The following is a 13,175-nucleotide window of genomic DNA, read 5'->3' as shown; positions in this document are numbered from 1 at the left end:
GGTATCCCCCTTCTGGTCGCAATGTTGTGCAGCATTGCACATACAGCAATAATCCGGCAGCAGGTTTCAGGTTTGTATAGCAAGGCGCCGCCAGTCTTATGTAGGATTCTAAAGCGACTCTTCAGAATCCCAAATGTCCTCTCTATGACATTCCTAGTGCTTATGTGTGCTGCGTTGTAGCGTTGTTCCTGTGGGGTTGCTGGATTGATGTATGGGGTGAATATATATTCACGCAGGGCGTAAGCACTGTCACCTAGAAGATAGAAGCAAAGACTTAGCATTGGTGATGTCCATACATGTGTGGTGTTGGTGTGGGGAAGCGTAATTTGTACGTACCAAGCAGGAGTCCCTCTCCAAATTCTCCGTTGATTAGACGCCTGTGGATTCCACTGTGGCGGAATATGTAGGAGTTGTGTGTGCTCCCCGGGAATTGTGCCACTAGGTCCGTTATGATGTGATTGGCATCGCACACAACCTGCACGTTGATTGAGTGGTAGGACTTGCGGTTCCGGAATATGTACTCATTTGCTGCGGGTGGACATATGGGGATATGCGTACAGTCGATGCATCCAATTACATGGGGGAATTGTGCCACCTGGTAGAATGCCTGTTTGTTGCGATCCAACTGCTGTGGGGTTGTGGGGAAGCTGATGTGGGTGTATAGCATTGTCAGCATGGCATCTAGGAATTTCTTGAAGAAGCGTGAGAGTGTGCTTTGCGATACGCCTCCGGCTACCGCAATTACCCTCTGGAAACTCCCTGAGGCCAGTAGGTGCAGGCTGCATAGGACCTGGACGTGCGCAGGGATTGCATTGGTCCGGTGTGTCTGGTGCTGCAGTAATGGTTCCAGGTCTGCAATGAGGCGCATGATCATGGCACGATTGAGTCGATACTTCTCGTACACCTCGTCCTCATTCTGCCCGAGCAAGGTGATGCGCAGTCTAAAAACTCTCTCCTGGACCCTTCTCCTGCACTGTCCTGCCGCATTGATACGCATCCTTCTTGCAAGCACGTAGAGGGCTGCCATTTTGTGGTAGCCAACAGGGTCTCCTGGGCCACATTTAAGGGTTTGGTGATTGGCACAATCAGTTGCACATGTTGAAAGTGTTTTTTTTTATTCACATGACTTTTTTTTAACTTTACCTCCAGGTTCTGATTCCCCTTATTTAGCTCAAGCAAAATAGCGATTTTTGGGGTTTTCGGTATTTGCGACTTTTGTTGCATTGGGGTGCGATTCGTTATTTGCCATTGGCACTTTCCGGGAGCTAATAGTGATTTCGGTATCTGCTCATTCTGTATTTAGCGATTCGGTAAATTTGCTTTTTGGTTATTTGCGATTCGGTATTTTACCGGATTTATTTTGCGATTCGTTATTGGCTCACATTTTGGGTTCATGCATTGGAAATCGTTTTTTTTTATTCGCTAACGGGTGTTATTAGCGATTCGGTATTTTACCGACTGGATTTTTGCTTGATGCATGAGGCTGAATATCGGTAGCACCCCTTCCAGGATGATGTGGGATGCTTTTAAGGCAGCAATGAGGGGGGAGACGTTGCAATAGAGCCTTACCAAGCAGAAAAAAGGGGTTGCACAGATTAAATCATTTTATCAGAAGCTTGCAGATCTAGAAACAGAATTAATAAGCAAGGTAGATAAGGGAGAAGATCTTTCCGCAACTCTGAATTCTATTACGGTTATTAAAGCTTGCTTGTCTGATTTTAACGCTGAAAAGACAGCAGGGAAGTACCTGGCCAAAAGGCAAGACTGCTATGAATTCAGTGAAAATGTTGGTCGCTTATTGGCAATCAGGGCCAGGCAACAGGTTGCATCAGGTCATATTGAACGGGTTAAGAATATGAGGGGAGGAGGATGTTACAGACCCGGGGGATATTAGAGAGGCTTTTAGAGAGTTTTATGAGGATTTATACAGTGCCGCTTCCTCTGGTACTCTTCTGGAGGAGGATCTATCAGTATTTCGCCCAAGGGGAAAGGTGTCACAGGAGGAGGGTATACAATTGGGGCTGGCTATCTCGCAAGAGGAGTTATATTGTGCAATTCAATCCTTACCTACAGGTAAGGCCACCGGCACCGATTGTATCCCTATAGAGTTTTAAAGGTTTTCTTTACAGAGATATGCCAGGCCTTGCTTGGGGTATTTAAAGAGGTTAGGGAGGGAGCTCTACCACCTGGCTCTTGGGGCACAGCTAATATTGTGATCTTTTTAAAGAAGGGTAAAGATCCTATTAGTTTGGGTTCATATAGGTCCATTACGCTGCTCAATAGTGATGCCAAACTATACTTGAAAATCTTAGCAACTCGGCTGAACTCCTTGATGCATCAATTAGTCTCAGTTGGGCAACACGGATTTATACAGGGTAGGGGGATGGAAGATCAGGTCAGAAGGGTAATTACACTCTTTGACGCTACCGAAGCTCTCTCCAAGCCTATGGGGGTTGCCTTCTTGGTCACCGAGAAGGCGTTCGACCGTGTGGCATGGGACTATTTATGGAAGGTTTTGGAGCATAACGGCCTGGGGGTTTAATTAATTAATACATTACAGGTTTTGTACATAAACCCCATTGCACGATTAAGAATAATGGGTGAAGATTCTGCGGCTTTTTTAATTAGTAGGGGGACTAGGCAGGGATGCCCATCCTCCCCCTTGCTGTTCGCATTATATATAGACTCCTTTCTTAGGCAGCTGGAGGCCTCGTCACGCATTATTCCGGTGAGCCTACACAGCTGGGACACCAAGCTCCTGGCCTATGCTGATGATGTGGCTATAATTACCTTTGATCCCGATGGAGCAATGCGAGCCGTCCAAAATATAGCGGAAGATTTTGGGATTCACTCGGGCTATCTGTTGAATAAAACTAAAACTCAGATCCTGACAAATAGATTTGTTACAGCTTTGGATGCTCGAATTGTTGAGAAAGCTGTCTATTTAGGGGTTTGTATTACAGCAAAGGTCGAGGATATATTAGAGTCAAATGTGGATCCTATTTTGGGAAAAATGAAAAATGACCTCCAGCGCTGTGACAATCTGAAGCTGTCAATAATGGGGAGATGCAATATTATTAAAATGATTATCCTCCCAAAGCTGTTGTAAATCTTTCGCACAATTCCTCTTCAAATACACAATTTTTAGTTTCACTTAGTAGAGAGGGAAGTAGCGAGATTTATTTGGTCGTACGGCAGAACAAGGAGAGCTAATGCATTCCCATCCCTTCCAAGGGAGAGAGGGGGATGGGGACTCCCACATTTTAAACTATATTATTTAGCTGCCGTTCTGCAATATTATGGGTCTTTCCTCGGAGTCAAGGTTAGGGAGAGAAACAATCCTAGCTATGTCCCCTCAATATTTGAAATCTTGATTGATACTCGGGCTAATGGATGCCTATCAAAATTTTACTAAGCCAGCAACTTTAAAAAAACCCGATTCAAGGTTTTAATAGCTGCTTTTCGCAATTGGGCTGGTATAAGGAAAGAATTGGTATACCCCCTTGATCGGAAATGTTCAGCTCCCTACTACCCTACAAGATGAGTGTTTGGCAAGATGGGGCAGGAGCGGCTTTTATAGGATTGCTGATTTTTTGGAAGGAGATCACATAGCTCCCTTCGATATAATTTGCGAACGATTCAGTATAGGCCCCATGACTTTTTAAAATATTTACAGTTAAGGGACTTCCTTCTTAAAAAAGCGGGTGGTGCTGCAGGTTTTGGAAAAGTGGCATTAGTCGAATTGCTGACTCGTAGTTCGGGTTCCTCTAGTTCACAACTTTATAGCTGTCTGCTGGAGGGGCTGCCAGACGATTTAGATAAACACAGGCAAAGATGGCAAGATAAATTGGGGGTTTTGGACTTCCGTTTCTTGGAGTTAATTGAACTGGGGAACTCTGTGCTGTATGCAGCCAATCTGAAATCACAACATTTTAAGACCCTGTTTGACCTAAATATCACGCCTGGGGAAATGGGGAGGTGTGGAAGGAACCTATTGCTTTAGGTGCAAAGCACAGGCCGCGGATATAACAGACATCTTTTCCACATGCCCCTGCATTGAGCCACTTGGTCAAGAAATTTCTGGTTTTCTGCAGCTTGTTTTAAAAGAGGAGGTTCCCCTTTCACCACATCTTATGTTATTGGGGGTGAGCGAATCAACAGGGAAGAAGGGAGAAGAGCTGATCTTTATCGCAATGGCAGTTCTAAGACTCTGTGTTGTCTCTGCCTGGTTGGATCCTCAACCTCCGACTTTTCAACAGTGGAAAAGCCGCGTTTTACATATTTATAACTTAGAAAAAGCGTTTTATGAACTAAGAGGGAAAAAGGGTAGGATAAAAGGGAAAAAGATCTGGGCCTGTTTACAAATTGGATTGCCCCATTTATCCGGTCAGAATGAAATGTATAGTTATAACTGTTATGAAAGACTGCTCCTATGTCTGCCTTTTATCCTTTTTATCGTATCTAGCTCTGTTTATCATTAAAGCCAATCACAAATGTACTAAATCTTTTAAAAATATCTTATTGCCTGTATATAGACTTTATGCTGCTCTGGGTTGTATCTCAGTATATGTTCTTAGCTGATAATGGTTTTTATATGCTATATATAGACACTTATCCACTGTATTATAAGTATGGAGAATTTAAGCCTCAGCTGTATTTTTCTTTGTGATGAAATAAAAAATATACTTAAAAAAAATAAAAATGAAAGGAACCGCTGTGTGGTTCCTTTCAACATAATGAGAGGACCACTGGTCATCTCTAAATTTGGCAGGTGGAGTACCACAAGGATGTTGGAGGTAATGTCCTCCTCCATACCAGCAGAAACTACTCCATACATTAAACCCCAAATCAGGCCCTAAACTCTCAACATATAAAATGTCAGTCAGAGTAACAATTTAGGAATTTAGAGGAAGAAATGCGATCCTTCAAAATTGCCCAACTGGTGCTGGATTACATAGATTGAACTGATATTAGCCATTTTTTCCTATTGCTTTTACCAATTGACCGGTTTAAACATAATATTTGCCCAAACCTGCTAGTGCAAAAACTGTCCGTTTGCTCTGCTCCATTGGTATAAATGCAATTTTGCAACTTCAGTTGGTGCAAATGAAAGTGCACAAATTCCATGCCACCAGTGCAAAACTGCCAGACATCATAGAAATATTAAAATTCTGATGCATTGTTCTGGGTTTTCATAGGAAGGATTAATAAAAGACCAGTTTAAATGTAATGTTAAGGGTTCATATGGACTGTCGTGCTCCCAATTAAAAGTACCCAGAAGAGAGTTCAGAAGAGATGACCAGTGGTCAGTTCAGGAAAGATAAATAAGATGACATGGGAATAATAGCTTTAATAAATAATGATATATCTGTTACTGCCACTTCCACAAGTGCAATTGTACAGCTTCTACAATTACGCACACTGAAATATTCCCATGGACCAACACTCTCTACAGCCACACAGATTTTGGGATATTTCCTTCCTATCTTGGAAAAGAATGTACACTGTCCTTTTGCTGGGGTAAATTACTTTTTTGTAATTCAAATCTTTTTATTGAATTTTCTGAAACACAGGATAAACAGTACATGTGCATAGAAGTACAGTGGCAAAATAAATAAATATATGGACAGAACATATCGGCGCTATTGGAGTAGGGATACAGAGAGGGGGAGAAGAGAAGACTTGTGTAGGATTTAGCTTGATGACACATGGGTTTTACAAACAACAATCACATAACATAGGTTGTGCAAATCTTGAGATACATATTGTGTTTGGTCGTAATAACAATACATCACATTAATCATGAGCAAGTATTGACGATATTATGGTAACCACTGTCTGCCTCTTGACCAAGTTGTGTACTTAATGGGAGAACCAACAGTGGAGTTGATATACAATGTCTAATCTGGTTGTGAGTAGGATATAAATCATACACAGTGGAATAAAAAGTACAAAAGTCCTATGTGGGCATTGAGGGAATCGAGGTAGAATGTGTGTTATAAGGTAAATCGGCTGTGAAAGAGAATGTCTTAAGAGAAAGTAGCTCTCTCCTGAGAGATTTGTTTACGGTAGATTATAACTAAGTAGTTTGCTGTCTAATGAGTACCATATTGGTCTATGACAGGAGCGCCAGGGGGGAAATTGTATTGTCACATTATCAATACCTCTAAGGAAGGTGATCCATTTTTGCCACATTCGGAAATATATCGTCTTAAAATTCTTCCAATTATGTAGAATTAATTTGCATTCTAGCGTGAGCATTAGATCCAGTAGAAGGCGATCACCATCGGTTTTCAGCTGATTGTCTAAAGGGCCAAGAAGGATGTATGAAAACTCCTGTGTAGGAATAATATTGAAAGTGTGTTTAATCCAATCCAGTATTTAACTCCAGAATGTATTTAGGATTGGGCATTCGAAAAGCATATGTGCTAGATTGCCTACTTGTTTCTCGCAGTTCCAACAATTGGGACTAGGAGTGAGTCCTATTTTAAAAAGTCTAGAGGGTGTCCAATATGATCTGTGGATAATCATATATTTCATTTAAGATAAGGGAGGTGATATCTTTTTAGAAAAAGGAGATTAGTTAATGTAATCCCAGTCGAACACCGCATTCCTAATGTTCAATTCCGCTTCCCATTTTACTTGGTTACGTGAGAGGGATTTGTTTAGATTGGGTAGCAGAAGCTTATATATGTCTGAGACCATATGACCGGTTCTGAATAAACGGCCTAATAAGTTAGGGAGAGATGGAGTTATCACGTTGAGGGATTTTTTAGAGATCTGAACTTTGAGTTGCAGTTGTTTGTAAAATCCAAGTTTTTCAGGTTGAATTGATTCTGTAATACTAAGAACGGTAATGGTGATGAGCCATGGTAAATGTATTTTAGTAGATTAATGCCACTACTCGACCAATCTGACCAGAAGATTGAGGAGCCATTCATTTTCAGATTGGGATTGTTCCATAAGGAAGCAAGATTGGATCTTTGTAATTTCACTTCCGATTGTGTATCTAGACAGAGGAGGGCATTCTTTGTGTTTTGTATTATGTTCCTGTAGTGTAGTAAGTGTGCTATATGCATAGTTGTCATAGCTGCGAGGGGTGCATTGTTAATAAGATATCTTTCTATGGCTAGCCAAGATGATTCGTAAACTGGATTGTTAATGAACCCGTTAGAACCCTGCTTGCAGAGGTATGCAGTTTGGTAATTCCTGAAGTTAGGGAAGTCGATTCCACCTTTGTTTTTTGCTAGTAAAAGTTTCTTCAATGAGATTCTGGGCTTCTTCCCAGAAAATTATTAAAGGATTTATCCATTTTGTTTAAAAGGTAAACAGATAACATCATCTGCAGCACACTACTCAGATAGTTAACAAATGATGTAACCATAATTTTTAGTGTTTGCGCTCTGCCCCACCAAGAGAGGAATTTATGCGACCACAAGTCAAGGAGTAAGTTAATTTTTTTACGTACTTTTTTCTCATTGGTGTGTAGAGTAGTGATTAGATCATTGGTGAATTCTAGCCCTAAATATTTAATGCACCCCTACTGTTACACTAGACTGGATGAACCTGAGATGTCTTTATTACCACAATGGTTGAGAAGTTTAACTTCAGATTTATCTTTGTTAAGAGAGTATCCAGAAACATCTAAAAATTGTTGGATTGACTTCATTAGAGCTGAGATAGAGGAGGGGGCATTATCTGTGATGATGAGCACATCGTCAGCATACGCTGCCAGCTTGACAATAGTGTTATCAAAAGTGATCCCTGAGATGTCCTGATTTTCTCAAAGATGTTGAAGAAAAGGTTCTAGAGCAAGGAGAAAGAGTGGAGGAGAAAGAGGGCAGCCTTACCTAGTACCTTGCATTAGGTTGAAAGAGGAGGAAATTATACCACCCGCTCTGACTCTTGTGCTCGGTTTGTAATACAAGGCCATAATCATTTTAATCAGATTGCCCCCTAGACAGCATGTGCCCCCCTGTCTGTATTCTCCCAAAGTTCCAGCATGGCATGGACATCACCGTCCATGCCATGCTGAAACTTTTTTGCCATTCCCATTGCAGTGCCTGTTTTCCAGGCACCACCATGGGAAAGGCAAAGAACCACCAACCGTATCATGAGATGAACTTGTGCAACACAAGCTCAACTCGTGATACGGTTGGTGGTCCCTGCGCAGGTTTGGCTCAGCTGTGCCGGCGGAGAGCTGGCGCAACTGCACCTAACTCGTAATCAGGCCCTATGACTTGAGTGACTCAAAACCATACATGCAAAAGATAATTCATTTGGTTTGAGCTTTGCTGAGGCAAGGTCATGGATGCATAATGATGAGGGGATTATTTTGTTATTTGGAAGCCATGCAGTTCACTTTGGAAAAAAATCCTCCTGTCCATTTTGCTCACCAGAGAGAAATCAAAGTTGAGGTACTATAATTGATAGACTTGGAGGAGGGATAACACAAAAGAGAAGAAAAATTCTAATTTTGAAAACTAGTGGGACATTCTATTGCTCAATCAGTACAAGGTACATGATGGTAAGTTCATTAATAGAGAGCATATTTACTCAGGACTGTCTCTTGGTGCTATAGAAGGGTTGCAAGGAGAAAATGTCCATAGTTCCTGCCTAAACAGATGAGCTTAAATTTGACAGAAATATCCAGCAAGGCAACCAAAAGATCTTCAGGAGCATATTTACTAAACTTTCACGCAATGAAGAGCAGCAAGCTAAGTTGCTGTGGTGTGTTTCTTGAAAAAGAGAGACAGCAGAAATGTGCCATGTCTTCTATGATCTCCTTGTGCTAGCGTACAGTTTGTAGCTTAGCGCCATGATGCAAGGGACCTTGTGTTCAGACAGGATTGTTTTTGTTCAGAAAGGAGTTCCATCCTGCCAAAAAAAGCCAATGAGGCATTTTCCTTATTCTATGTTTGCTGCAGAATTTTTCTCTTTGCTCTGCCTTCCTCCAGGAGGGATACTGATTTCCCACAATCCCAGGTTTACAAACCTTTGTTAATCTGGGACTGTGTGAATGCATGAGTGGATGCATGAAAACTCCAATGCTCCCACCATGGAACACCTCCAAGAACGAAATGTAACACAAGGCAAGCGGCTGCTTTGCATTACATTTCTTTACAAAGTCACGGAAGGAGGTTCAAATCGATTTATAAGTATCTACTAGCATTTCACATCGTGGCTGCTCCACTTTAATGCGCAGCCATGACATAAAATGTTGGTAAATATGGTCCACAGTTTTTAAGGAAATTAGGAAGGTGGCTTGCATTTGTCATGGCCACTGGTAGAAAAAGTCAGAGTCTTTCATGCAGGAATTCCAAGAATCCGCCAACTCATTCTAACAATGCGCAATCTTAAGCAAGGGTTTCAAATCTGAACAAAGTGACTGATTGACCCATGTTATATCCAGACTTCAAGTGGAGCATAGAAGGTTTATCTGCAAAATAGACATCTGAAGCATACCTGTGGCCAGCAATATTGTTCCGGATGGAAAGTTGTAGACAGAGTAGAAAGCTAATTGTAAAGTTCGTCAGAGGCCGCTGTGGGTGGTCGGCAAAAGACCATAGCATGTTTAAAGGGTTATACTTTGTGTGTGCCCTCGTGCTGTAGCTAGTATGAATATATCAATAAAAGTACATTATGATGCAGAATTTCTTCTGAAATTCATAATTAGCTCTTTTTTTTATTGTATTTTACAGGGGTCAATGTCAGACGGAACCCTTCTTTTACCTCTTTTAAAAAATAAGTAAAATCCTTACTTTTAAAGAAATTCTCCTGAAACATTCTACATATGGCCCGCAACTGATATCTGTATTACAAGACTTAATTATGTATTCTAGTGCTCTTTTTGTTTCCTACTCTCAACCCATGTAAAATGCTCTGATACCCGCAAGTGTCATGTTCACGTTATATAAAACCTTCAAAATAAAATTTAAAAAATTAAAAATGTCAGTTCGTACATTTTCTACAGAATAGGATAGATAGCTGATGTATTTCTCAGCCATGATCCTTTCCCATTGTTAAAGTCACTAGTGATTAAATTTTTTTTCCAGACTTTGTCTATTTATCCAATAATTAGTGGAATTAGCAGTGAAAAAAATAAAAAACTTCTTATTTTATGAATGAAGAATTAACATTAGAGTTCAAAAATATCATTTTTAATGACAGTAAATTACATTAATATCTGCAGCGCTAAACATGATTTAGACCTACATTCTGCATATTATTCCTAGATTTTAACATTCATTTTCATTATTTTTTTCAGGAAACAAGTTGTATGCCAGACATCATTTGACCCTGCCTTCAGGTACATTTTTATTTTACATTCATGTGAGAGGAATTCGAGCACCAGTTTGTATTTTGAATTTTTGTGCCTATGTTCATGAAATGTTCACATGATGTGTGTAGACAACAGTTAACATCCAACACACACTGTAGACTGCGAGACACAAATCTGATTGAGGTACACACCCCTATTTTGTCATTTTCTGAACCCAGTGAACACAAAGCACCTCTACTCGTTTAATGGTGATGTAGTACCCTTCTTTTTCTGTAAAATTATTTATTAGGAGTATTTATAGATCAGCCAAAATTGAGTCAGATCGACTTTTAATATTCATCACATAACATAATCTAGGCTTTACTTTGCTGGATGACACTTTTTTTATACAGTAAATCCTAGTAATTGTGTTTAGTGCTCGTGTGTGTGCTTGTGTGTGTGTGCGCATGTGAGTGTGTGTGCGCATGCGTGAGTGTGCGTGTATGTGTACTTTTACCCACATGATTGAAACGGTCCAATAAGGTATGTGAGAGGTTCATATCATTTTTGATAATTTGCTAGCAGGAGTGCATGTGTTGTGGGATTGAGATTATGTATAAAAGGATTAGAATAAATATGGTATGGGGCTTGAGGCATGCCTTTTCCCTCATTTCATGTGTGCAACAAGCAATGTGGAATGCGACAATGATTCCACGGCAAAACACAATGGGGCCGATTACGATCCTGGAAAAACCCGGTACAAACCGTGGGTCGGAGCTTTTTCTCCGTCCGACTCGTACCGGGTTGTAAAACTTTACAAACATGCAATTACGATTCGTACGGAAACACCATTTCCGTACGAATCAGAAAAAAGACCAACCGACAGAAAAATACATACAAAAGTGATCCGGGACACCGCGGACGTGACGTCCGGACGGAGTTAGGCATGTTTTTACGTACCAGCAATTACGATTCGCACCGACTGCAGTCCGGATGGGAACATTTTTACGCCACCTAAAAAGTGCTGGAAAAGCTAAGTACGCAGCGATGCGAGCTGATTAGGGGGCCCGGTATGCGCCGTACCCCCCCCGCCCCCCCATATGTACGGAGCGTACCCCCGTACCCCCGAGCCCCCCGTATGTACGGAGCATACCCCCACCCCCGTATGTACGTGCTGGGGGTCCGCACCGTACATACGGGGGTGGGGGTACACTCCGTACATACGGGGGGCTGGGGGGTATGCTCCGTACATACGGGGGGCTGGGGGGTACGGGGGTACGCTCCGTACATACGGGGGGCTGGGGGTACGCTCCATACATACGGGGGGCTGGGGGGTACGCTCTGTACATACGGGGGGCTGGGGGGTACGGGGGTACACTCCGTACATACGGGGGGCTGGGGGGTATGGCGCGCCCATCCGCGGGGGGGCTGGGGGTACGGCGCGAACATACGGGGGGGTACGGCGCAAACATACGGGGGGCTGGGGGGTACGCTCCGTACATACGGGGGGCTGGGGGGTACGGGGGTACGCTCCGTACATACGGGGGGCTGGGGGGTACGGCGCACCCATCCGCGGGGGGGCTGGGGGTACGGCGCGAACATACGGGGGGGGTACGGCGCAAACATACGGGGGGCGGGGGGGGTTCGGCGCGTACCGGGCACTTGTTTGGACATCTCCATGGTTGCTATGGGAGTTCGCTCCGGACGGTCTTTTTTCCATACAGTTGTACAATCGGACGGATGGGACGGATCGTACTTGCGCATTTGGACTTCAGTTTTCCCATTTGTACGTAAAAATATCCGGGGACGTGTCGGAGACTTTTCCCGACCCGAGGACGTGTGGGGGAATTTTCCCAATGCGATTTGTATGGACTTTTTCCCATACGAATCGTACTTGGCAGTTTGTACGGCGCTTTTACCATTTGTACGGAAAAAAGTCCAGATTCAATTCGGTTGGGGAAATTTTTTCCAGGATCCTAATCGGCACCAATATGTATAGTGTTATAGGTTTTCAAGATGAAGTCTGTTGCTGTCCTTCCATTTACACTTAGGGCCCAAGTCCAACAAGGATGAGGTGTCTCCAAGGAGCACGGCATCCAGTTTTCCCTCGGGTTCACTGAAACACAGCTGGGAACTGAGAATTTGGTAAAGCAATTAGCTATACACAACTCTGCCTCACAGGATTTTGAATATTTAGGATCAGCTGCATATTATGATCCCTGAAGACTTGCTTCCTTACCTTTGTTTGGGGTATCATTTGTAAGTGGATGTAACTCGGCACATTAGTAAAAAGACAACAGCATTAAATGTGGTGCACTTGGAATACAAGGGCATTAAATATTGTGTGCATAGTATTGGCTGCTTGATGGCATTAAGGAGGAATTTAGGGGGGGGGGACACATGCTGATACAAAACACACACCTAGAAAAAAAGTAGAACCATTGTAATTCACAAAATACACTTCTAAATTTACTACAGCTTAATTGGGTTATAAAAATCGTACATTTGCTCCCGCACAGCCTTGGAGTAAGTCAAGCGCAACACATCATCAACCACTGGTACTGCATCACCCACCAATAAGAAAAATGAAGGAATGGATTTAAACACCTTGGAGGATTTAGTATTTGATTAAGAGTAGAATTAGTATAAATGTCAATTATTTTTAACTATTTTACAAATGAAATAATAAACTTAATTTAAAAAATGAGCTGAAACTTTTTAACTTTTTGCAAACATAAAAATGTATAAAATATTAAAAACAAGTTTACTACAAATTAAATGTTAGTGAGGGTGTTTTTTTAAACATTGTTTAAAATACATCTTTGTAAATTGAATTAATATATTTAAATAATTTTAAAATGTATTACACTTTTAATTTAAGGAGGTAATGTGTTGTAACTATTTTACTTTATTA

At 41.8% G+C, this 13,175-nt stretch overlaps 1 protein-coding gene across 1 annotated transcript in view; it reads left to right on the top strand.

Moving 5' to 3' along the window:
* Positions 1 to 13,175, top strand: part of LOC146785977 (uncharacterized) — a 405,662-nt gene that overhangs the window by 177,808 nt on the left and 214,679 nt on the right. Inside the window, exon 3 of the mRNA XM_085633125.1 lies at positions 10,268 to 10,309. Coding sequence (XP_085489251.1) covers positions 10,268 to 10,309 — 42 coding nt within the window. The remainder of the gene's footprint in view (positions 1 to 10,267; positions 10,310 to 13,175) is intronic.

This window comes from Triturus cristatus, chromosome 11 (assembly GCF_964204655.1).
Source record: "Triturus cristatus chromosome 11, aTriCri1.1, whole genome shotgun sequence".
Lineage (NCBI taxonomy): Eukaryota > Metazoa > Chordata > Amphibia > Caudata > Salamandridae > Triturus > Triturus cristatus.
Note: the sequence above shows the minus strand (reverse complement) of the source record. Positions and strands in the feature narration are given on the sequence as shown.